The following is a 26,650-nucleotide window of genomic DNA, read 5'->3' as shown; positions in this document are numbered from 1 at the left end:
CAAACCGACCCAGGACCCCCGCAACCAACGCCCAGACCACTTCATAGACACACAATCCAATCTCCACCTGCCTACAACCCAACCACCAGAATCCGATGCCCCTTCTGACATCCTCAGTCTTTCCAAACTCTTGACTCTTTCCCCAGCACAGATCTCAGTATTGAACAAAGGCCTTTCTTTCATCCCACGCCCCTCTAAAATAGACCGGGAGGAACTTCACAGGGATCTCCACAACTACCACAGAAGATTGAAATTGATCGATTATTTCCACTCCAAACCAGGCTACCAACCCACACCATTTACGGAAACATCAACTTGGGAACCAGAGGTCTCACATCTCCACAACAATCTCAGGAAAATCATTCATTTGGATAAAACATCAATCAGAACACACAGAACTTATACTGACGTGCCGGACAACCTATCCACTGCGGAACGCCGAGCACTGACTCCATTCATCCACAATCCCAACATAATCATAAAACCAGCGGACAAAGGTTCCCAAATTGTTATAATGGACAAACAACAATACATCTTGGAAGCCAACCGACAACTCTCCGACACCAAATACTACAGGAAACTGGACCACAGTATTCAAGATTCAACACAACAAGAACTCTGTAATATACTGGACACTCTTCACCGGAAAAAATACATCACAACCAAACAGCGTAATCATCTCTCTGGACCCACCAACCCACGAGCCCGACAGTTCTATCTACTCCCCAAGACTCATAAAGACCCACACACATGGACGATTCCCTGTGAGGTTCCTCCCGGTAGACCCATTGTATCGGATTGCAATAGCCCCACATATAATATTTCTCAATATATAGATCATTTACTTGGCCCCATCTCAACCAAACACCCCAGTTACATTAAAGATACATATCATTTCATAGACACCATCCGGCCCATGGTCGTCCCCAGCCACGCCCACCTCTTTACAATAGACATTAACAGCCTATATACAAATATCAACATCCAACTCAGATTACAGGCAGTGCAATCAACCTTTTCCAAATATCCAGATAACAGCCGTCCAGACAAGGAAATCTTACAACTACTCAACCTTTGTCTGAAAAACGACGACTTTATCTTCAATAACCAATACTATCTACAGGTGAACGGGATGGCCATGGGACATAGGTACGCACCGTCATATGCTAATATATACATGAGTGAGTGGGAGCGGGAGGCCTTATCAAAATGTACACATCAACCATTGCTATTCTTGAGATTCCTAGACGAGATCTTCGGCATTTGGCCACACGATCTCAACCTTTTTCAAAATTTCATTGACACCCTCAACAGTCACCATCCATCTATTACCGTCACCTACACTATTGACCCATATCATGTTAATTTTCTGGACACTACAGTTTTCTTCCACACAACCAATTCTACACAGAAAAGAATGCTGACCAAAGTACATTTTAAATCTACAGATACCCACGCACTCCTCCATAAACACAGTTACCATCCCAAACACACATTTCGAGGCATTATCAAATCACAACTCATACGCTTCCATAGAATCTCATCTACCATAGATGACTTCCACACAGCCACACGCACACTATTCAATAGTCTCCGACCTAGGGGATACAGCAAACGTTTTCTTCGCAACATCAAAAACGCAACTTTGGCCTCCTTAGCTCCCACTCACTCCGCACAACATATCACAATTTCCACGCACACAACTCCAATTCACCCCACAGACGCCATCACACCCACTTCCACCAGAAGGGCACGGATTCTCCCCCAGGCACCCCCTACCTCCCCAACTCCCCCTACCCTCTACCTGAACCAGGGTCTATATCCATACCCCTCAGGCCTGGAAGAGCATCCCTGCGACCCATCGGACATCGGAAGACCCTCCACAACAAAACAACTTATTCCCCTCATCTCCACTTTCTCCCATAGAACCACCCCCCTCTGGAAGAAAATCAAGAACAATTTTAACACAATCCAACCCCTGCACCATCCCTTCCATAACAACAGGATCGTCACAGCTCACAGAAAAAACAAAAACTTGAAAGACCTACTAGTCAGCTCGGCTCTTCCCCATCACGACCACACAGTATAAGAAATATTACAGAGACAGAGACAGACAGGAAATTCGTCATCAACCCATACAGCAAAACAGCTCACCCCATCCATGGTTCACTATCCCTCACCTGCAGCAATATAGTCTATCTCATCACCTGCACACTTTGCAATAAACATTATATCGGCGAGACAAAACATCCCCTCCTTACCAGACTCCGACAACATCTCTACAACATTGGAACAGGCAAACTTACCACAGCCTTAGTAACGCACTTCAAAACTCACCCACCGGATAATCTTATCATCACAGGACTTGAATCGCATCACTACTGGACCACAGCCCAACGGAGAAGAACAGAAAAAATTTGGATACATAAACTCGCCACCACCATACCAACAGGACTTAATGACATCAATAAAAGGAATACTCACACCTTCATCAACCCAACCCATACCCAAGAAGCAACCGGTAACAACCCACTACCCCCACCCCCCACCCCTACAGGACAAGATGACACCATTCATCCCTCACCGACAACCCCCCCCCCCCCCCCCCCAACCTCCTTCCAGTCTCCCCTACACGCCCTCCCCCTTCTGGCTCCCCTAACCATAACCACTAGTCCTCCACGGAGTACCTTAATTCCCCCCCCCCCAACCCAACCCTGATCTCCCATAACCATTTCCCCCCCAACCCTAAATTTAACCCCGTTTTTCAACCCCTCCCCCCTCCCCCTCCCTTCTACCCTAACCATAACCACCCCCCCCAACCCTAAATTTAACCCCGTTTTTCAGCCCCTATCCCCCTCCCCCTCCCTTCTATCCTAACCATAACCAATTTTTGCCCCCCTTAACCCTAAACTTAACCCCTTTCTTCAACCCCAACCCCCCTCCCCATTCTATTCCCTATCTCCCCCTTGTCTTACCCCTAAAATCCAAACTGACACTCAACATCACCTACAGGACTACTACTCCCACGGACCGGACGCTACACCCCAATATTCCATCCAGGACCCCCCACTCATACCAAACCTGAATCTACTGGGAAGATGGAACAGTTCTACAATATATTGCCATACTTGAATAAAGTTTTATACAAAAACTTTTTTCCCCCCTTTTTTTTTTTCTCCAAGATCTTATATAGACTTTCTTACTCCCATATGGGCCTAGGTACAGCTAATTTTAATACAAAAATAAAAGAAATGTTTTTTCTTTAACAAAAAACGTCATCTACATATCTCTCACTGCCTACTATTTATTAGCCTATCATGTATTTTAACTTAGTTTTATTGATTATTTTTTATTCTTAAATGTGTGATGTGTTCTATAATATTTGTATATAACTACTAATATTGCATGGTTATTCTAATATATATATTTATTTATTATAATTATTAATTTTATAGCACTTAATTTTTATCACATAGATATTTGCATGTCAGAGCAGATCACCAAAACCACGGCCACAACATAACTTTGATTTACCGTTGTACTTTTAGTAGTTTTTAATGTAAAGCTTATAAACATAAGATTTATTTATGTTTTGGACTTTTTATTGCTTATTTATTCTATTTATTTATGTACCAGGCCAATAATCGTTTTAATTTCTCGTATGGCAATAGTAGATATAGAAGCTAAGAAGATGTTTGACAGAATCCCAAACCAGTTACAAAATGGAGGCCCAGCCGAGACCACGTCGGACAACACAAGATGGATGCCCAGAGAGGGCACATGCTGGTGTTAAAACATGAGACGGCGTCGGGATTTGAATCAAGGTCCCCAGGTTGGAAGCCGGAGACTTTACCCCTGGGCCAGCATCAACACAACACATACATGCAATAACTCCATCCATTCATCTACATCCAGACAGTTAGGCCAGTGCACCACAGTTTAAATAAAAAACTTTCTCAAACCCAAACCCTAACCCAACCTAACCCAAACCTAACCCTGGCCACAAAGGCTTCCATGTATTAAAACCATATACGTTTACGTTGGCCCACTGTGGGTGTGCATAACTGTTAACATACGTTACCCACAACAAGCTATCGCTAAGGTTAACTACTCAATGACCGAGAGCTCATAATTAGTGATGGGCACGCCAGTTCTTTTAGATGTACTGACTCACTAGAATCAGTTCACTAGAAATATTCATTCAGAAGATTCGTTCACCGAATCAACAAATCATTCAGTGCTTGGCTGGAGGAGCCTGCGACTCCTGAATTGATATACGGCTGAACGGTTCAGGTTTCAGTTCAGTTCACAGCTTCCAGGACTGGGAGACTCTTTAGACTGCAGCACCTCTCCTCTGGCCGACCATGAATTCCTTTGTCACATTTCTAAATGGAAGTATAAGCTTGTTCTTCCGCACATAAAGAGCTATGCTGCTTAGATTCCTGGGAAGCCCCAGCCATTTGTGGAGGCTGATGGCTGATCTTCCACTCAAAGCCCTCAACTGTTGACATTGTGACATCATACACCAGTAAGGGCCAGAGGATCTGTGGGACAATTGCATGCTAGTTTATCCATGCCTTCAGCTTCCCATTAAGGACAGACTTGTCTACTGCAGGCAGATGGTTCTCCAGTTCTTGACCTGTTGCCTTGATCAATTCAGTGTCCTTCAGTGAACTGTTGAATACCCTACCCAGACCCTTTACTGACTTCTCTGAGATGGAATCGGAGTGCCTCCCAGGGAAAAGTGGAACTGGTCAGCCACTTTCTCTTTCCTCAGTACTAAGGATCTGGACTTTGCTGGTTTGAAGCTCATTGGTGCCTGTGAGATGAGTTTCTCCAGACTTCTCAGCAGCCATCTACAACTTGGGGCTCATGTTGTCATTAAATAGAGATCATTCATAAATGCTCATATTGGTAGCTGGTAGACACCAGATCTGGACAAGGGACCTCTGCACTCTGCTAATTTGGCCAGCATGTTCATAGACAGGTCAACTGTTGCAGAAGATTGAGGCATCTTTTGTTGACTTCATATGGTACTCCACTGAGTCCAAGGGCCAAGCTTGCTCTTGCTGCTGTTATTATCTCCTGAACCTCTTTCCAACTGGACTTGCTGCAGTCAACCTCACCAGGATTTCACACTCACCCAGGTCCTTCTGTCTCTCACTTTCTCACATCTGTGTGCATGTCATGGAGATGCTTGTCAACCTCCTCCTTTGGACATGACAGCTGGCAACTACGCTTCAGTAGTAGCTGTCTGGAGAACTTAAATGGGTCTGCTATTAAGTAGTGCTGTCAAAAATATTGCGTTGTCAATGCCTTATCGTGAGATTAACGCTCTTTGTGACCTAGTGAACTTGTAGTTTTTTAGAGGCTGTGGCCACTGCTAGTAACGTAAGAAAAACTACAGGATCCAATTGTAAACCGGAAACAAAACAATAGCCCCCCCCACCCCCACCCCCACCACCCGGCACTTGTTTGGACTTGCCGGCTCGCGAGCTGTAAAACAGTAGGCTACCGGTTTGTGTGGATATCAAGTGCGAAACGCCAAATTGGATTTTGAATGGAAAGTTTAGTTTCAAAAAGTTGCCAAATGGGTTGACTGACATAATCAAAGTTATCTGTGTGCACTGTCAGTGTGAACTGAATTATCACCGTAGCACATCCAGTCTGAAATACTACTTGATGGCCAAACACACGGCTAATGCGAATTCTCTGCTGCCTCCTTGTCAAAACCAGGTGACAATGGATGCCTTTCAACAGAGGCATATGGGTGCTATTATGTTCAAAGGAAACTTAAAAAAGGAAGATTTAAGCCATGGTTTAACTGCACTATAAGCTGAGTCCTAGTTTACAATGATGTGCATTTTGTAAGTTGTTTTGATCCCTTAGAAAGGGTTGTTGAAGGGGATTTTTTGTAACTAAGTATTTATTTTTTTTGTCATCTGTTTATTGACAGTGTTAAATTGTGTGAGATTTGATTCATTCAAATGTGAATGACTGCTCAAAGTGAGAACGTTAGCGTGAAATATAACACTACATGTTGTTGTTTTCAATGAAAAACATTTCCACAAAGCAAGCCTATCTACTTTTCCATGTTGATAAGAGCATTAAAATGATAATTCAAGGGACATTTATAATATATAAAAATGTGCAATTAATTTGCGATTAATCAGAAGTTAACTATGACATTCATGAGATTAATCGCGATTAAATATTTTAATCGATTGATGGCACTACTATTAAGTAAAAAATAATAATATAAAAATACATTGTTTACTAAAAACTGGCCTCCTTATTGATTACAGTATTGCCCACAGTAGTCCTCTGCAATCAATGTTGCTGGGACAGGCACCAGCTCCTCGCCCTGAACAGAATAAGAAAATGGATGGAATGATGTCTGAAAATGGCCACCAAAAGAGAAATGTATTTTATGCTCAACTCCCTTGTGAATCACAAAAACATTTACCATCATGGAGGTTTCACCATCCAATTGCTTTTTCCACTTATAACATGCTTCTACTTCAGTGTTGAACTTTTTCACTTATCTCTTTCGCATCCTGAAGTGGGCGCTCCATTCGGCAGTGTCATGTATCAGTTTGTGGGAAAGATGGCTCCATTCCTGGTCCTGGCTGTCATTGCTGTGTTGGGTGGAGGTACTTTGGAATGTTGTGTAACTGAGATAAAACATGTAATTCTCCAAAAAGTATCAGTGTGAAACAATTCTTTGTGGTGTTTCTGCATCAAACTGTCCTGTTTTACTGTCCACCCACAGGTTTACATTTCCTCATCTTTCAGCCATCACAGGTGCAAACAAAAGTAAAGTATTTCAATTACTCTCTTGCAGTCAGACTTTAAACTAAAGAAATACTCCACCAAAAACTTTGGTTTTGAATATCAGATACTGACTCATGTGGGGTCTGAGTAGCAGTTACCAGTTTAATTTTCCTGGAAAAAAAAAATAAAAATTGAGGCATACTCATGACCACTAATAGTGTAGTTTTATGTAGTCAAATAGATAATGGTACAGCATGTAAGTGGCTAATTTCATTTTAATTAATATTTAAAGTTATAAACTACAAACTTTATTCAAATTTCACCCCTCTAACAATGTTCTGTGCTTGTATACAGATGGGAAAAGGCACTCCACTGCTGACTCTCCTGAAAGATCCATACATTCTCATTGCTGCCGGTATTTTAAATAACAGAAATAGTCAACAGTATACATAGACAATACAGTTTGATGTCATCTGGTATGCACTGAGTCCTCCATGTTTGTCTCCAGATCACAGACACTCACCTGGTTTTCCAATACCAAACTGAATGTTTTATTACTTTAACAAAAACTGTCTGTCTCATAGCAAATAAGAATCATTACTGTTTTCAGCTTGTGAAATGTGGCAAAAAATGAATATGGAAAAATGCATGTGGAAAAATGCATGCACATATCTGAATGTGTGAGCCTGTAAAAATTTATTTTCTGATTTAATGACAAGAACCTGTTGCACATTTCAATTAAAATCTCCCAACACACAAAATATTATTCTGCCTACATGCTCTGGTACTACTGCCAGAAAACAGCAATTTGCTAAAACCCAGTACATTACATCTCTGTTTTTATATAAAGTTCATGTTCATTGTTACTGTTTAAATGAATTAACATGAAATTCTTTGGTTTAGTAATAAGAAAACCAGGCAATAGCATAAAGTCTTGTTGCTTTGTGGAATGTTATGAGGATTGTGAGCATACTAAATGACAATAGTAAAGTTAATAATAAATACATTCTATTGACTCTGTTTTCCAGGAGCCATATGTTTTACAACTATGGTTGTAGCCACAATAGAGGCAGCCCTTCCTATCTGGATGATGAAGACCATGTGTCCTAGCAAATGGCAGCTAGGTATTCAAGACACACCTATGGTGTGCTCATCTTAGCACTCCCAACCCATATAAGAATTCATTGTTCATTTATGAAGTCATCATGTAAGCCACAAAATATCTAGGTTGAAAAGTCAAACTGTAGTTGTACACTATATTTCTCTGTTGCTTTCTTCTTCCATCTCACCATGTCTATGTGTCAGGCATTGTCTTCCTGCCAGACAGCCTCTCCTACCTCATTGCAACCAACGTCTGTGGTTACCTGTCGCAAAAACTCAGTGGAAGGTATGTTGATTGGGTCAAAACCAAAGAGGCCTTTAACAGTTAATATTTCAGAGAAATACTGTTTTGAGAGTCCCTGGTGGGATGTTTTGGAAGCAGTTAATACATTTTTTTTATTTTTGTGTATTTTAATTTGTTCATTAATGTGAGTGTTTCAATCTTTTCATCATGGTTTTGTTATCAAGTACACCAAGACCACTAGTGTTTATACTATGTTGTTAATCGTTTCTCACAGTTGGCTATCTGCCTGTATTGGAATGATCCTGGCAGGAATAACCACCATTTCTGTGAGTGCCATGTATTAAGTACAGTGTAAATATTTTGAGATTATGTTTAAACACCATCTGGGAACTTTTCGGTGACTACAACATATAACAAATTTATGCCTACAGGGGACTCATATTTTGAAACTTCTCACAGTCAAATTTCCTAAACTGTTTCATTATTTAGATATCTCACATTTTTAAAATAAATACCTATAATAATAATGAAAATAAAGTACAAAGAAAAATAAAAATGACAATGGTGAGTTTGCACACATTTGTCTATGATCTTGTCAGTCTTCAAGTTCTTTCCATGACATTGGAAATTTCTTTCTTTATATTTCAGTTTGGATTTTCCAAGACCATCTATCATGTGATTGTTCTGAATGCATTTATTGGCTTTTCAGTTGGTAAGTTATTCCTACTATTTTCCTATGAACTTCCACTTCCCGCTCTCCTACAGAGTAGACACTTCCTCTTGCTTGCTCCCTGTTTGCTTGCATTCTTTTGCTGATATCCTCGACTTTCTCTGCCAGTGGTTTTCAAAAGAGGTTCCTGGATACTTATACATGACAGAGACTTAGATTAATGAAAGAGACAGAGGGCTGTCACCATATTTTTTATCACTTTTTTTTAAATTTCTCCGTACTGTGCGAGCGTGTCCTCCAAGCATGTCTCTGTGACTGGAACCCTGCAATCAGGATAGAGTGAATATGGCAAAATCTGTGAGTTACACAGACTGTGAGCAACTGACTGGACTGAGGGAGAGAATTGCACATCTTGAAAAGAAAATTGACACTGCATCAAAGAGCAACCTGTCACTGAAAACGGACAGACTTCTTTTCCACTCAAGCAAGACTTGGTCAGACGTCCTCTGCTGCAAAGGCAAATCCAGCAAGAAATTAAAGAGGGCATTAAAGAAAAACGCTCACTCCACCACTTGAACTCTCACTGCAAACAGCCACAAACCACTGACTCTGAATGACAAATGGTTTGATAATAGTTACTATGTTGAGGCCAGGGAAACTAATCGTGGCACAAGCAGTAAGCTTGGCCGAAACCCAAGAAACAGCCCCGAGACCACTGCAAGGCCCAAGGCCAGGAGAAATATCACTAGCTCCCCATCTGACAAGCCAAGGGCCAGAAATAATACTAGTAAACCCACACCTCATAACCAAGACAGCATTCTGATTGGGGACACCATGAATAACAGAGCTTCTGCCAGGTATCCTCTCTGCACATCCAAGTGATCGGAACATTATAATTTATGTTGGATCTTTGACATTCAGCGAAGGAAAACTGCCTGGTCCTGAAAAAAAGGCTTTTGCCTGCTATTCGAGAAACTGATTGATTGTCAGTCAAAACATGTATCCATATCAGACCCCATTCCATATATATATTAAAATGACAATACAATATTTATTGCGATTAAAAAAAACAAAGAAATGCAAAAACTTTTTTTAAATTAAGGTGCTTCTGTTTTCTCTCCTTCATAAAGTAAACTAAAAGTAGGCAGTCATGATTTAAGCATGTGCAAAAAATTGCCATGAATTCTTTGGCAATGAATGACTGAACCATGTACAATGTCAAAACAAAAACAACACAGCAGTCAGGAGCAGTCCTTTAAAAAATAATTAAAAGAGACATTCCATCAGGTAACCACATCCATGATCAGTCTGGCAGGTTTAACAGCCTCTGTTTGGTGGTCAGCTCAGCTGTTGCAGTTGAACTGCAGTGAAAAGACGCTGTTAGATGCCTCACTCGACCAAGGAGATGGCTGGTGAAGCAAGGTTTAAAGAGTATGTAAAACACTTCATGTGTGGGCACAGTCTGACCTCTATCATCCATATTTCCTTCACTGTCAATAAAGACAGCAATACCGCGATGATTGTTCTTATTCTTCATGTCGAGCTCCCACTCCAAAAGCTGATTACAAAACCTCAGCTATGAGTCCAATGTGTGATTGGATTGGTTTAATTTCCCATTCGCTGCTTATAACATGGCCTGTGACTGTAAACTAGATCTGAGTTGCTCGTCACGTCCACCCATATGTGATCAATTTTCTGGTTGAGTTTATTTTTAGCAGTGCTTGGCTTGCACACAAATGACTATGATTGTGCCCCCTACTGTACAAACAAAAACAATCCAATTTTCTACAAGGAGAGATCCTAAATGAGCTTGTAATGTAATGCTAGATAGCGTCCCTACAAACTAACAAATCGCTTTTTGGTTGAACTAATCAATGATTATCTCGTTTCTACCAGGCACAGTGGACTCCTCAATAATGCCACTCATGGGTTACTTGGTAGACCTGAGATATGTGCCAGTGTATGGTACAGTTTATGCTATTGCTGATGTCGCACTTTGCATTGGATTCTGTGTAGGTGAGCATTTTTCATCATCATGGAACAGAGGCTCTTTTGTGAATGGGAAAACTATTCCTATGTGCAATTCTATCACAATGGGGTTTTTTTGTAAAGGCAAAGTTGAGATCTCATAGTTACAGCTGCATGACATAACTACATGAGATGGTAAAACAGTTGCATGTAGGGACAAATCCACACAGAATTAGCTTCTTTTAAATGTCCATTACTGCAAGTTTGGGGCAAAAAGGGAGATATTTACAAGGCCCTCTGCAAATTAAGCAGAAATTGCTTTAGAGGCCCTGTAATGGATGGGATTTCCTATGACAGTGATTTATTTATTTATTTAACCTTTATTTAACCAGGTAAAAGACCCGTTGAGATCAAGATCTCTTTTACAAGGGGGACCTGGCCAAGAGGTCAGCAGCACACATCACAATAAATAACAGACAGACAATAAACAATATGATAGAGCAGCCAGTAACTAAGGTCAAAGGTTGACATTTAAAGTGCAGCAGTGGAAATCACAATAACAATTTTAAAAGCACAATTTTAAAAACACAAGCACTGTTCCAAGGTCTCGCAATGTCTGTCAGTCAAGAGAGAGCGAGAGTTCTCCAATGGAATAAGCTCCGACATTTTTAAATCAGACTGGAGGGTATTCCATGCTGATGGGGCAGCAAATCTGAAGGCTTTTTTCCCCTGTTCAGTCCCTACACGGGGGACAATCAGGTGAATGATATCACCAGAGTGTAAGGCGTAGCAGCTTTTAGTTCTTTGCAGAAGTGTACACAAGTACGTTGGAACTAGGCCAAGAAGAGCTTTATAAATGAGAGTCAACCAGTGTATGTACCGGCGGACACTCAGAGATGGCCATCCGGACTTGGCATAGAGTTCACAGTGATGGGTGAGTCTGCTACAGCCAATGACAAATCTCAGCGCACAGTGATAGACAGTGTTCAAGGACTGTAAACATTTAGCTGAAGCTGTCATGTACAGAACATCACCATAATCAAGCAGAGGTAAAAAAGTTGCAGAAACAAGATATTTGCGAGCTCGGAGAGAGAAGCAGGATTCTATTTCTATAATAGAAACCAATTTTAATCCTGAGCTTGGTGACCAAACTAGCAATATGCACTTTGAATGATAGCTCATGATCAATAAGAAAACCCAAGTACTTGTAATTTGAGACAAGTTCAATGGGAACACCTCGATGGGTACGCGATGGTACCTCAAAGTCTGAAGTCCGAAGCTAGGCTAGTCAGCCGGTGGTGGTAGCTTCATGTTTACCACACAGACACCAGACAGAAACCCCCCTTACACTGAATTACATGATCTTGAGTTAAACTAGGACTGTAGCAGGTTTAACGTAGACCTCAGACATTGTGCCTTAGGGGACGCTAAACCACAGCTGCAGTTTCATTGGCAGCCTCAAAGAACCAAGGAAGACCATGTGAATTTGTTTCAGACAATGCAGGTTTAAACCTGCCGAAAGACTTAAGCTGCAGCCATGCTAATGACAGAGCAACAGCCCCACAGAGCCCAAATGTTTGTCTCTTTTTCTTTTAAGGTGTTGAATACTGTCTCTTCTGTCCAAAGGTCCAGTTATTGCCGGTCCTATAGTGGCATGGATTGGCTTTCCCTGGCTCATGGCCATAATTGGAACAGTAAATATAATCTTTGCCCCCCTCTGTGTCTTCCTTTTCAGTCCACCTCAACGGGAGGAACAATCGGTGAGAGCTGGGGGGGACTTTAAAAACATATTTATTATATAAAACAGTGCTTATCGACTGAGAGAGATATCTGTCTTTAGGATTTCAGCCTATCAAATTTCATTGGTGGTGCTCGCATAAGTAAAACATTTTTTCATAATTTGCTACTTAGTCTAGTTCCCATGAATGTGTCTACTGAGTGTAATTTTATTCATAACTAAATTAAATAAGATGAGAGTGAAGAGTAAAGGAAGTAATATGAAATGAGGTCAACACATCTTACCTCAAACAAAAGTGCTGTTTATAATGACATGTTCAAAATTTTAAATAACATTTCACAAAAGTAATACAACTTACAAAACACATGCCAGTAAAATTTGACTAAATGACAGCATTTAAGTTAGAATAATGGGATATTTCAGGTCACTTATTTCATTCTAAACTGTATCAGTACTACTTATTCTGAACTAATATTCAGGCATAAATAAAAGAAATATATACAATATATTTACAAAAGACCTTTGTGCCTCTAAAATGGAAATTTCTAGAGGTTACACCAGCTTGTAATGCCACAGTGACCTCCTGTTTTCCTGTTTCCCGAGAGATGTTTTGTCTTTAGTAGCCAAGACATTTCTTAAAGTCCTACTGAAATTAAATAGCAATTTTTATCTGCTAGGACATTCTCTGTAAATTACTTGTCCTTTGTTTTCCTTTGAGGAAAAGTCAGAAACCAAATGAGAGAAAATTTTGTCTCATATTTTTTAGTTTATCTTGGAGTCCCTTAGTTTTGCATTAATTCAACTGAATACTGTTAGGTATCTGCTTACGTAGATGGAGACCTTAATTTAATACAGACTTTACAATATACATATATTTTTTCAATCTTGCATGAAGCACCAACATCTGCATTTTATCATAGGCAGAGCCAACACATTCTCACACCCAACTTGTCACATATATACTCTTTTTTAAGGCACTGGGTGCTATTTTAGCTCATTTTGCAACGCGCAGAGCTGCATGGTCAAGTTAGCAAAAACACACACAACGTCTGGTTAGCAAGGTCACGTAACACTTTCACTGCTGAGTACAATAAACACGTGGTTTACACTGTGGAACCAAACCTACTAAGGTTTGGTTTATTCATTTCTTTGACATTAGCTCAATCTTTCTGAGCTTTCACGCCATGAATAAAGGCATTAACAAATAACATAGTAAGTACAGAATGTCACAACTTCTAATAACAATGGCAGAGCTCTTGATTGTGTTTTTCATCATCCCGCATAATAAAGACCACAGAATTTAGAAAGACAATGAACTCAAGGACACGCGGGTCACCTTTTACCTTTCTCTCTAATTGAAGCTGAACAGCCTCACTTAGGTTGATTTAATTGGATATTTCCCATTCATTCTAAACTGCACGAGTACTACCAACTTTGGAACACATATTTCTCCATGCATGCACAAATAAAACATAGTCAGTGGTCATTTACATATGACAAACCCATGCAGAGCATTTATTTTGCTTGTGTTATTACACTGTTTAACCATTTGCAGTTAGTCATTACCTGTCTCGTCTTGTGTTCCAGCTGATAACAAAGGAACACTGAGGAAGCTCAGCCTGAGAGCTTCCAATCAAAATGAATGTGGCCTGTATGGAGAACCACCATGGAACTTCACTCTTCATAACAAAGGCCAAGTGAGGACGCTCCATTCAAAGATAGACAACAAATCAAAATCAAAACAATTTCTCTCCACTGGTCAAAATAAAGATTCATGTGTTTTTGCTTTGTGATATATTTTGGCCACAGTGGCATCATGGCTTCAAGAATGACTGTGTTGGTCCAACTTTTTGGTCCAGAGTGAATCTCTTGACAACTATCAAATGGACGGCGGAAAATATAGATTGGATGTTGTCGCAGAGCACACATGGTGACATATTAGAGCACTACCAGGAACATCATCCACCACCAGAAGAAGCCATGGCCATCTGAAAGAATTACCCACACAAGGACTCGCTTTAAATTGGACTCTTATTTTCAGATTTCTTTCATTATTTGTATTATATGTCTCAGGTACCAAGGCTGGTACTGAGCAACACGAATTATTGTCTGAAAACAGGGCAAAAACGATGAGGCAGGGAAACATGACCGCTCTTCACAGAGGCCTCCCAGATAATGCTGTTTTTATTAAAAAAAAATAATAATAACATTGTGTTTTGTATTTCTTTTTCATAATTATATTTTCATCATATCATATACTCCATGTCAGAGATAGAGTCAGAGAATTGAGAAAATTCTCCTACTTCTTAAGCTAAATAAACTATTTAAAAACCGTCCAGGATTATCTGCAAAATGCATTGACACAGAGCTGAAAACTGTTTTTTTGAGCTCATGAAAAGTTGGCTTTTCAGCAATGTTACAAACATATTCAAAAACCCAACAGCATATTAAGTAGTTAAAATAAGCTCAACCTGGAACATCTTCAGCAGTAAATTGCAGCATTAATGCAGCAGTGATATTGCACAGCGACCACTTTAACTTGTCACACTATTCACTACCTTAAGTATATTTTACCTATTCATTCAATTCAATTCAATTTTATTTGTATAGCGCCAAATCACAACAAAATTTGTCTCAGGACACTTTCCATACAGAGCTGGTACAGGCTGAGACCCAACAATTCCCTCATGAGCAAGAACTTGGCGACAGTGGCGAGGAAAAACTTCCTTTTAACAGGCAGAAACCTCAGTCAGAACCAGGCTCTGGGTGGGCGGCCATCTGCCTCGACCGGTTGGGTGAGAGAGGAAGAGCAAGAGAGAGGGAGAGTGAGACAGACACAGACAGACAGACAGACAGAAATACAGTCAGAGAGAGAGAGAGACAGAGAAAGACAGACAGACAGACAGACAGACAGACAGACAGACAGACAGACAGACAGACAGACAGACAGACAGACATGCAATCACAGTAACAGTGACAGTGGGTGTAATAACAGTAGTAGCAGTTGCAGTGGATGTCAGGCAGGGCCAAGGCAGGAGACGCAGCTGTCATCCACAGTCCAGATTCAGACACTGTCCATGTGAGACGACAAAGTACAGAGACTCCGGGGAAGGAGCTAAGTTAGTAACACGCCGTGGTAGGACATGAAAACGTGCAGATGGAGAGTGAGAGAAAGACAGAGGAGTTTGATTTATCTTTGGAGTTCCCCTGACAGTCTAATCCTATAGCAGCATAACTAGGGGCTGGTCCAGGACCAGCCTGAGCCAGCCAAGCTATAAGATTATCAAAAAGGAAAGTTTTAAGCCTACTCTTATATGTAGAGACAGTGTCTGCCTCCTGGACAAAGACTGGAAGATGGTTCCACAGGAGAGGAGCTTGATAGCTAAATGCTCTGACTCCTGTTCTGCTTTTTGAGACTTTAGGAACCATAAGTAGACCTGCATTCTGGGAACGCAGTGTTCGAGTAGGGCAATAAGGTACTATGAGCTCTTTATGATAAGAAGGTGCCTGGCCATTTATGGCTTTGTAAGTAAGGAGGAGAATTTTAAACTCTATTCTAAACTTTACAGGGAGCCAGTGCAAAGTGGTGAGTATTGGAGAAATATGATCTCTCTTCCTGGTTTTTGTCAGAACACGTGCTGCAGCGTTCTGGAGCAACTGGAGAATATTCAGCAATGAATTTGGGCAGCCTGATAGTAAGGAATCGCAATAATCCAGCCTGGAAGTTACGAATGCATGGACTAGTTTTTCTGTATCATTTTGAGACAAAATATGCCTGATTTTTGCGTAGGTGAAAAAAGGCAGTCCTTGAAATTTGTTTTACATTGGAGTGAAAGGACATGTCTTGGTCAAAGATGACTCCCAGATTCTTTACAGTGGTGCGCAATGCCATCCATAACTGTCATCAGAAAGTGACTTTTCTAAGATTTTTAGGGCCTACTACTATAACTTCAGTTTTGTCTGAGTTTAACATCAGAAAATTGCAGGTTTATGCTTAATGTCCTGAAGACATGCTTGTAGTCTAGTTAACTGACTGGTTTCTTCTGGCTTCATTGATAGATATAGCTGGGTATCATCTGCATAGATACCTACTTACAACACTAACATACTTTTACTTAAATTACCTTTTGAATGCAGGTATTTTACTTGCAGCATCATATTAGTACTATTACTGTACTTAAATGAAGGATCTGAATACTTCTTGCACCACTGCAAAATGACAGAATGCACTAAGAGCAGGTTAATAATCATTTACTTGCAGACCTTTATTATTATTATTACTACGCAACTTTGCAAATGAAATCAGAATATGTCTATGCTGTGGTTTTGCAGTTAAGTGAAGTGAAACTTTCTTACAGTTGAACAAAATGAATTTGAGTGTCTTTTTAGAGAAATAAAATGATGCTCAAATCAGTTTTGAATAAATTCATACTGCAACAATGACACAATCGCCATAGATCGTCTTTCTGGTCTCTGCAACGTTGCTTAAAGTGCAGCAGCTCCTGGATTTATTCGGAGCATGCTTGCTCACGATCTCCTCTGTACACAACTTGCAAGAAGCTCTGACAGCCTCAGGATCAACCAGGTCAATTCCTGCCACACTTTCCTGCACAAGTATATCCAGGGCAGACTGTCAGGTCTGCATAAAGTGAAGCAGGTGAAGTGAAACTGTCTGAAAGGTAACAAATGTGGTTCAAATGTTAATGTCCACCATGACACCACAATATCCACACATAGTGCATATAGAACTGAGTGTCTGTGTCTATTTTTACAGGTCAAATATTACATCACATGCTCACATGATTATAGCACATCATACTGGAATTTTTAAGTGACTTTCCTCAAACATCATCTAACTGGATGCACAGACGTGCAGAATATCTGCCATCTCAGGTGCAGTGGAGCCACATGACCTCAGCAATGACAGCTGTTCACGAGGACAGGATCAACCCCTGCCTCCACTCAAAACCAGCTGGGCCTGGTAGCCAAAACTGGCTGGAATAACCAGAATCACAGAATCAGAATCAGAATCACATAGATTGCTAAGGTAACATAAACATACACATGGAATGCAATACAGAGCACATACAGACAGTGTAGATATTATTTACAAGAAATACACAACAAGCAGTTATTTTACATATTCATCATAAGTTCTTATTTTTTGTCAATTGGCTCTTGGAAAAAACATGTTCAATCCATATTGCAATCAATTAAATCAATGATCTGCACCTCTAGCAGACTCTCTGGAAGTCCGGTGAAGCCTCTGGTGGACTGGATGAATTGTGGGTTTGAACAGCCCTCAGTGTTTGCAGATGTCCTGGAAACACTTCCACAAATCTGTGAGTCTGCAAGAGTGATAAAGTTTGGACAATTTCAATTCAGCCACAGTTTACTTATGCAAAGCCGTCACTGAGCTACTAATTAACAAAATAAAATAATGGTGAGGCAATGACAGATTTTCTAAATAAAGGATTTGTAAATATGTCAGATTTATTCACCTATTTGCTCTGGAGCTGACAAAGTGCCCGTACTTGACGTGAGTGAGAACAGGTCTTAAGTCTTTAAATTCTCCCTCATCTGCAGAGCCTGAACAAGACAGGGACTGCATGTCGATGCATTGGATCCTGCTCATAAAACTTTATGCTACATGACTGCTGGAACCCAGGTGGTTAGAGGCTGTCAACCCCAGTGACAAACACCAACACTTCCTCAAACATGATAATAGTGGCTGTTTTACCATGCCCAAAGTCCAAAGCCACTAAGTCAGCAGAGTATTTTTTGACAACTGTGTTGCATTGCTATGCATAATGGACCAGGCCGTCAGCTTTTTGCCTGTGCAGTATTCAGTTTGAGCAGGAGACTGCTGGTTGACATTTAATAATTAGTCCAAAAAAGTTTTGTACTTCTAACATCAATAAATAACCTACAAGAAAATGTTACATACAGTATACTGATACTAATTAATAAATGAACTTATGGGAATGCATTCAGTGTATTACTGTATTCATAAAGAATTCCAGCCTTGGGCCGTTGTAATCATCTATGTTTATACTAATGCCTTGTGCTAGTCAAAGAGCACCTTTGACAGAGCCATACAGGCTCAGCCTCTGCTGGGGCAGGTAGGTGTGGTATCTGTGAACAGATGTAAACAAACCAGTAGTTTTACCACCAAGATAGAGGTAGAGGTATAAATAACAAGCGAGATGAAATGTCATGAACCACTATTACGACAAATATCAAGATCCAACACTGTTAAAGTATTCATCAAAGTATTCATCAAAGGGTGATAAGCAATTTTCACAAGAATATTTTAAGTGGTAAAATAATAAATTGATTTTTACCACAGATCTTCTTATGATATTACTATGCACAAGGATCTGTCCCTGAAAATAAAATAAATAGAAGGCAGATTACACCTATTAGACCTGTGATGTGTCACTGACTTACTCGTCAGCACAGATGTGATCTGGTGAGACCTCGCTGTTGTGTTTCCGACACCCTCCTCTTGTCTGAACAGTTGAAATCTGCATCAGAATATTAACACAAATCAGAATTGCTTTCACTTGCATGGTAAAAAGAAATGACGATGTGATCGAAGCAAATAGGTTAAAATAACTCTTCTCTCTTTTATCTAGGTATATAGTGAAAGGGAATTGTGCCTCTCTACCAGGGGTTTTGCAAACTAGCCAGCTAATCCACTATCTGACTATAACCACTAGTCAGTGCTGTTGTCAACTACTCACGGACAAAAGTCGTGGATCTATCCCAGTAGTGCATGTTGAAATGCAGCTGAAGGCTCTGGCTAAAAGGCTCGATTTTCTTATGTGTGGTAGTATTTTATTGAAGCTGCCGTGAAGCGTCAATAGTGTATGGCTATATTGAAATACAAGAACATGTCTGGTATATGTAACCATCTAAAGACAACACCTGCTGCCCACACAGCTACTGTAGCACTGGCAGTAACTGGACAGAGACAGATGAGCATTAGTAATTTTTCCAAACGGCCAGTCGCAGACAAGAGAAGACAGCTGGTGGCTATTCACTCCTTAATGGACACGGTAAGGAAAGAACTCATAACGTGCTTCAAGCTGGAGTCTGGTGGGTTGGCAAAGTTCATATCAATCACAGCATGTGTGCAAGACCCCCGGTTTAAGCATCTACAGTTCCTCCCAAAGAATAACAGAGAGGATGGTGGATGCAACTGACTCAGCTGGTGCAAGGAGACAAAGAGGAGGAACAGCCTGGAGCTACAGCTAATCTTAGGTTAACTAAACCAACGGTAACTAACTAGTGCTAGCAAACTAATATCAGCAATAACAATCAATATTCTGTAGCCAACGCTAACCAAATGGTAGTTCTAAGTGCTTTCCAAAGGCAACTGAACTTGCATGTGGTTCTAGAAGCCTTATCCAAGAGGCATCTTCTGCTCGTACTGAGCCCCATGCATTTATCCTCTTGCAGGATCGTTGACCCACCCAGTCATCATGTCAGTCGCTTCCTCTTTGTCTTTATGCCATTTTCTCCTCTGCTTAAGAAACTCTTAAGCCTCTTAAAAGTCATCCTCCCTACTCCTAACAGTTTTTCACCAGGAGCTTCTTATGGGCTAAGATGCTTTGTGAATATGTTTGACCTTCACCACAATTTAGTCTTAACTGTAAGCTGAAAATCTTAATTCTGAGAATTTTCTTAGAACGAATGAAGCAAATCTTTGTAGCTTTATGAATACAACCCCATCTTAAAATGGATGTGTGTGTGTGTGTGTGTGTGTGTGTGTGTGTGTGTGTGTGTGTGTGTGTGTGTGTGTGTGTGTGTGTGGGGTGAAAAAGGAGAGATACTTGAAAATGGATAACTGTAAGTGAATAAATGTAAAATTAGTCATTTTTAATGGGGAAAATATGTATTGTTTTTTGTTTGTTTGTTTTGTTTATCGAAGCAAGGTAAATGTTAGATCAAAGAAAAACAAACAGCAAAAGTTATTTAAACACAAAAGTGCCATTATGGAAAAAATATGCGCAGCTGGTTGAATTTAGAATCTACCGGTCACTTTCGCTGGTGGAAAAAAAAGTTCATTTTCAACACTTAAACACTGAAATAAGACAGTTAATGGTAATCTCATTAATAGTTAACTTTAAGATAATTTGGGATTTTCCTATCATAATTTCTGAATTAATCAACTTGCATTTTAAACCATATCAGTAAGCACATAGAAGGTTTTACAGGTCATACCTTTTTCACTTTGACTGGTAATGTTAAAAGCCCTGGAAAGGTGTGTTAACTGCAGAAGATGCCGTTTTACAAACCTACATTTAGTCTCTGTATTCATTCAATGTTTTTTGTTAAATGTTTGTGTGGAATGCTGAACGATGAAACAAAGCATACTTAGTGTTTCATAGAGGGTTGATGTTAATGTATCCTTATGTAATAGAAGCCAATAGACTACATAAGTATCTACAAAAATAGCTCCTCTTAAGGAAGTAAAAGCCTCTTCTGGCCATGTTCACTGAGGAGCCTGTTGAGCTGAGCATTCTTCTGGTGTCTAATGTCACTGATTCTGCTTCAGAATCTTGTCATCCTCTCAGCCATGATTGTCCATCTGAAAAGCAGCTGAAAATTTCAGCCTACTCAAAGTGCATGCAACTTCTGAATTAGAACTTTTTTGTTGTTGTTGTTAAATAGAATTGTAAGATAGGATCATTTGGATATATTGAATGTATGCCAAATGTGGAATAAGTGAATTCGTAAAGCTGAAATTCAAAAACACATAAGCAAAGCCTTGCTTCCATGGCCACACTTGCAAAGGAGTAGATTTGATTTGCTCATTACTCCTTCAAATCCTCCAAGTTTCTTAGTTTCATGACAAGAAAATGTGAGGTACAGTACAGCTTATTATTCACATCAACACCCAGGTAAGATTCCACCTTCTCAGTGTCTGTTCCCTGGATGTTCGCTGGTGTAGAGGTGAGAGCACCTGTATCACTGATATCACACACAGGACTTGAGAAGCCTTGAGCTGATACTGTCCGCACCTGCAGCCTTTCTTGCCTTAATCCTCCCGAGTTCTTTCCTCGTCTCAGACAAATTGAGGCTGCATGAGCCTTCCTCTTACAGATGCTTTTTGCTCTCTCTCATCCCCCTCCTCAATTCTCTCTGCATCTTCTTCAGCTCCTCTTTATTTCCTGACCTATATATCCCTTTTTTTCCTTGGGGGCAACCTTTATGTCAGGAGTAATGTAAGAGTAGTAGGAGTAATTTTGTGCTGGTGGGTACAGAATTCTCCATACAGACGTTGAAAGCAGTCATAGAGAGAAGTCTGTGGTTATTATACCAAAGGTTCATCTAACTTTAGCTGGAGTCAATGATGTTGAGGCAATTTTAGAGTTGACATTGTGTTAAACAGCCAGGGCAACAAATATGAAAAGCTAAAGGTGATGATCCAGACTTAAATAGGCTATCACTGAGGCAAACTGTCACAACATATAGTTTTTCTACACCATTGTTTTGTTTCATTACTGTTCCTTATTATAGGGCTCGTCAGAATGCTGCGAAATATTCCACTGAATCGAATTAAATGTCCCAGAGTTCAACAGTCAAATATTTGACTGTTGAAGAATAAATAGCTATCTGTACAGTTGCACTGGGGAAGCAGTGAGGGCACACACACCACATACTGTAGTCTGCAAGATGCATAAAGAGATGAACTTCTTATTGTCATACTCTGTAATTGCTGTTACTATATAAAATTTTAATATTTCCAGTTTATCTGTGTTCATCATCAGAAAACTCTCAGCAAGGCTGACAATGTTCTGTTCAATCATTATTGATATTCCTTTTGTGGGTATTTGCACAATGGCCACAATTTAAGAATCATATCCTCTTTAGAATAGATCAGAAAATGTTTGATTCAAACAGCTTGGATATTAAAATGAATCCTATAAAGATATGAGTTTCCATAACTTTTTTTTGTCCACCTCATTGTTCCCCTGTGAAAGAGGAAATAAGACACAGTAATGTTTAACTCAAGATTGGTGAGATGTTTAAGTAGAGTTTGAGTTTCAAACTACTGCCAGTAATGGCAAATTGAAAGCAGCTATGCTCAAACTGTTGATCAGTGCCCTGAAGGTAACAACAAGTTGGTAGAGGGAAGTTTGGCTGCGTTGTTTGAATGTATTTATTTATGTAAGATATTTATTAGTATTTATGTGTATTTGGTGCGTAAATAATTATTGTGATTGTGTACATTTTTGGTGATAGTTTTATGTAAATATTTATTGTATATTTATAGACATAGATATCTGTGTTTCTGTCTGTCAATGGTACGTGCCAGCCAATTAGGTGAGCAGATATCCTTATACAGTATATGGGGCGGTCTCTGTGTGGTGGAGGAGGTTGTGAGGTGGTAGTTGAGGGTGTTGTTATTGTTGGGTACTACTCGGTCAGCCTAACAGACAAATTAAAGGAAAAACCAACATAAGTGTGTTAGTAAGGTGCTGGGCCACCACGTGCTGCCAGAACAGCCTCAGTGAGCCTTGGCAGTAATTCTGCAAGTCTGGGGAACTCCACTGCAGAGATGGAAACCATTCTTCCAAAAGAAATTCTTTCATTTGGTGTTGTGACGGTGGTGTTGGAGGAGAGCGCTGTTTAACACATTGGTCCAAAATTTCCCACACAGTCAGCGTTCAGTTGGGTTGATCTGGTGACAGTGAAGCCAGCAGCACATCAGCTCATCAAATCATTCAGGAGCCCTCGTGCCTCATGGATGGGGCCAATGTGTCCTGGAAGAGACAGCTCCCATCAGGATAGAAATGTTTCATCATAGGATAATGGTGATCACTCAGAACAGCTCTGTGTTTATTTGCAGGGACCCCTCCCTCTCAGACCACAGGTGGACTCAAACAATGGCAGCAAAATGTCCCCCACAGCATATCAGAGCCACTGGATGCCCTCACTGTAGGAGCCAAGCATCCATGCCTAAACCTCTCTCTTGGTGTACACCACACATGCCCTCACCCACTTGTCGAGAACGCAGTGAAGGATGACTCATCTGACCATATCACTTTTTTTCACATCACTGTGGATCAGCGCTGATGAGTTTTGCACCACTGAACTGCCACTGAAGAGAGAAACTTAAGCAATGCAATCCCATGACGAGGATACATCCATGGCTGCTTTTAGTCTTTTAATGGGATTCATTGAACACTGTGTTTATGTACTTACTGCTCTGCTCTGTAATTCTGTGTGTAATATTGAACTAGATCTTGCATGAGATGTAATGGCATGATGTTTTCATCATCATGCCATTACATCTCATGCAAGATCTAGTGCAATATTACATATTTTCTTCAATATTACATTCCTATCTTCTTGTATCAAGTCGATGCATATACATGTTTTTCTTCTATAAACTGCTACGTATTTCGAACAGTGTGCAATAGTGAAAAACACTGCACTTGGACCATGTGCAAGTCTAAACCCATGTGCAACTCTCCATTGCCTGTACATGTTTTTTTTATTGTTATTTTTTCCATTAGCTTTAATATTTTGTATACTGCTACATACTTTTTATCTAATGTGCAATACTGAAAAACACTGTAGTGTTAGTGTTTTTAGGTGTAATTCACCTACTGGCCACTAGATGTCCTCCTTCACACCATGACCGCTTGATCATGACAGCTGCTGGTTCAACCGGAGCCAGAGACTCTGTTGTTGTCTGTCGCGCGCGCGCACACACACGAACACACGTACACTGAGCTTCCTGGCCACGCCCCTTCGTGAATAATTCATCACCTCCCGTCGACCGGAGGAGGCTCGTGCCACCGGAGCAGCTCTTCAGACGTCAGCTCGTGCTCACCGGCGCAAGGAGAATAATGGTCACAATGTCACCATCCATCTATTGATAAGGACGCACGAACACCCGGGAATGAATGGGGGAATTGGGAAGAGAGGGAATCCGCCTCACGCACGACTCCGCTGGCTTGTACCGGGGATTCACGGAGGAGTACACACCGAGGGCTTGATATCAACCCGACCGTGACCGACCTATTATCTGCCGGTCTGACGCTTTTCTTCTCACCGGTGAACTGAGAGAAAACAAACGCTCAAGGTAGGTTCGTGTATATCCTGTCATTGTGCGCCTGTGTGTGTGTGTGTGTGTGTGTGTGTGTGTGTGTGTGTGTGTGTGTGTAAGCGCCCGTGCGAAGAAAGAAGGGATATATTGTAGTATGATTGTGTGTGTGTGTGTGTGTGTGTGTGTGTGTGTGTGTGTGTGTGTGTGTGTGTGTGTGTGTGTGTGGAGGCTCGCATCTCCTACCAGCACAGCCAGAATATCCAAGAAATCCTGAGCAGATAACAATGTTGAGATGATGTTGTTGTTTTCTAATCAGCGCGTGTCCTTGGTTAATGGATTTGATATTGTAATGACTGGAAGATACTAGTCTCACCACAGCAGCAGAGTTATTGCAGAAATATCGTGGCCTGGACATAAAACATCACTTTGAAATGATCCTTAAATACCACAGAGACCTGTTTCCATGTTGTCTGCATGATTACAGGTGCAGCTGAATGATCCAGTCTGCAGCTGACAGTGTTTGATCATTTCCTTCTGATTGTAAGCCAGGCAGCAGCTCAGCACTGTGGCTGCACTGGGAAGAGTGGAGGGAGGTAAAGTGACGATACAGAGGGAAGGAAACGCAGCGTGGTAGGCCTGGAACAGATCACCCTCATGAAGACCTCTGTGTATGCATGTGTATGAAAAGGATTTTACTTTTCCCGCCCTTCTCGAGCGCCACTGCTTGTTTCTGTCCTGTTCTCCCCACATTTTGGTCACATATCCTCTTTGCTTGCACTGGACTGGACTTGTGTTTGAGCCAGCTGGTGGTCAACAGTTGTTTTGGCAGAAAACAGAAATCCTTTGTGTGGAAATGACTGGATTATCTCTCACAATACTACATCCAATATTAATCTACATCAGTGTGTTGGCTCTGAGTGTGTGTGCATGCTGGCTGTGTAGGCAGAGCTGAATCTATCTGCTGTATCTGTGTAGGCAGTTAGCTGATAAATACATACGTAGCTATGTATCTATCAACATATCTATCTGCTTATCTCAGTGCTTCTCATACTCTGATGTATTTGCGGCGCCCCCAGTATCAGCACTCACCGTCACATATTGATTTTCTATTTCTTTTTTTTTTGCCTATTTAAAATGGTCAAATCTTATTTTCCTGTAGAGCTGCGTGCAGTGCATTGATTCGCTCAACCCCTGCTGCGCTCCCTCTCCCCCCATTACAATCACACTGACAACAGAGCGCCTGTGAACAGCCCCTCCTCTTGGTGCACGCTCTGAATCAAAACATGATCATGTGCGGGAGGAAGGACTGCTGTTAGTTTGTCCCCGCAGAAAAGACGGCTCACAGAGGTCTGAACAGACTCAGTCCAGAGGTCATGAGTGTCAGCGTCATGAGCACCTCTGCACAAATCTATCCAAAACTGACGCATTCAAGGTAACTCAAGCCCAGTGAAAGCCCAGTCAAGCCAGCCACTGCTTGGATTCACTGACTTGCAGTTCTTTTCAGGAAAATATTAACTGTAAATAAAAACATTAACCAAATCATTGAATTGGCAGCACAATACTTTTATTCAGCCCTGAGTAGTGTCTGAAGGTATCCCTTTCAGACTGCACCCAGCTTTAGCAGGGTAGGCAGGGCATAAGAAATGAAACCCTGGGCAGACGAGGTCCAGTAGCTCAGTGATTCTCGTGGCGACTCAGATGACTGTATCAGCGTTTTTATCAGAGATGTTTTCATAAGAAAATCAATGCAAAACTACGGAGATGGTGAGACAGGAATAGGATCTGTTATCGCTCTCTTTGGCTTCTTTTCCTAGACAGTGGCAGTGCAGATGGGTGTAATCCCATGTTAATCTGCCTAACCCTGTAGTTCATAGTCTGGATTTAACACTGCTCTGATTAAAAGCCCCCCCTCCACACACACACACACACACACACACACACACACACACACACACACACACACACACACACACACACACACACTCACAGACACACACTATATGACATTAGTTTAATTAGATAATTGACAGAGCATCACTAGTGCTAATTAAATGCATAGAAAACATAAGGACTCGTTTCAGTGCCATG

The 26,650-nt window shown here is 40.9% G+C and overlaps 3 protein-coding genes across 3 annotated transcripts in view; 2 read left to right on the top strand and 1 right to left on the bottom strand.

Annotated features, from left to right (window-relative positions):
• LOC139343486 (SWI/SNF-related matrix-associated actin-dependent regulator of chromatin subfamily E member 1-like) overlaps nucleotides 1–7,268 on the bottom strand; it is a 366,467-nt gene extending 359,199 nt beyond the window's left edge. Inside the window, exon 1 of the mRNA XM_070981178.1 lies at nucleotides 7,259–7,268. The gene's annotated coding sequence lies outside the window, so the exon portion shown is untranslated. The remainder of the gene's footprint in view (nucleotides 1–7,258) is intronic.
• The window catches only part of LOC139343488 (synaptic vesicular amine transporter-like), a 32,765-nt gene extending 18,512 nt beyond the window's left edge, over nucleotides 1–14,253 (top strand). The window contains exons 7-16 of the mRNA XM_070981181.1: nucleotides 6,564–6,653; nucleotides 6,773–6,816; nucleotides 7,129–7,189; nucleotides 7,803–7,898; nucleotides 8,080–8,161; nucleotides 8,394–8,445; nucleotides 8,768–8,831; nucleotides 10,686–10,805; nucleotides 12,384–12,517; nucleotides 14,083–14,253. Of these exons, the coding sequence (XP_070837282.1) occupies nucleotides 6,564–6,653; nucleotides 6,773–6,816; nucleotides 7,129–7,189; nucleotides 7,803–7,898; nucleotides 8,080–8,161; nucleotides 8,394–8,445; nucleotides 8,768–8,831; nucleotides 10,686–10,805; nucleotides 12,384–12,517; nucleotides 14,083–14,103 (764 nt within the window). The 3' untranslated portion in view covers nucleotides 14,104–14,253. The remainder of the gene's footprint in view (nucleotides 1–6,563; nucleotides 6,654–6,772; nucleotides 6,817–7,128; nucleotides 7,190–7,802; nucleotides 7,899–8,079; nucleotides 8,162–8,393; nucleotides 8,446–8,767; nucleotides 8,832–10,685; nucleotides 10,806–12,383; nucleotides 12,518–14,082) is intronic.
• A 10,089-nt stretch (nucleotides 14,254–24,342) lies between these two features.
• The window catches only part of tanc2a (tetratricopeptide repeat, ankyrin repeat and coiled-coil containing 2a), a 44,955-nt gene continuing 42,647 nt past the window's right edge, over nucleotides 24,343–26,650 (top strand). The window contains exon 1 of the mRNA XM_070981166.1: nucleotides 24,343–24,598. The gene's annotated coding sequence lies outside the window, so the exon portion shown is untranslated. The remainder of the gene's footprint in view (nucleotides 24,599–26,650) is intronic.

The sequence above is a fragment of the Chaetodon trifascialis genome, chromosome 15, assembly GCF_039877785.1.
Source record: "Chaetodon trifascialis isolate fChaTrf1 chromosome 15, fChaTrf1.hap1, whole genome shotgun sequence".
Classification (NCBI taxonomy): Eukaryota; Metazoa; Chordata; class Actinopteri; order Chaetodontiformes; family Chaetodontidae; genus Chaetodon; species Chaetodon trifascialis.
The sequence above is the reverse complement of the archived record's forward strand: the minus strand, read 5'-3'. Positions and strand labels throughout refer to the sequence as shown.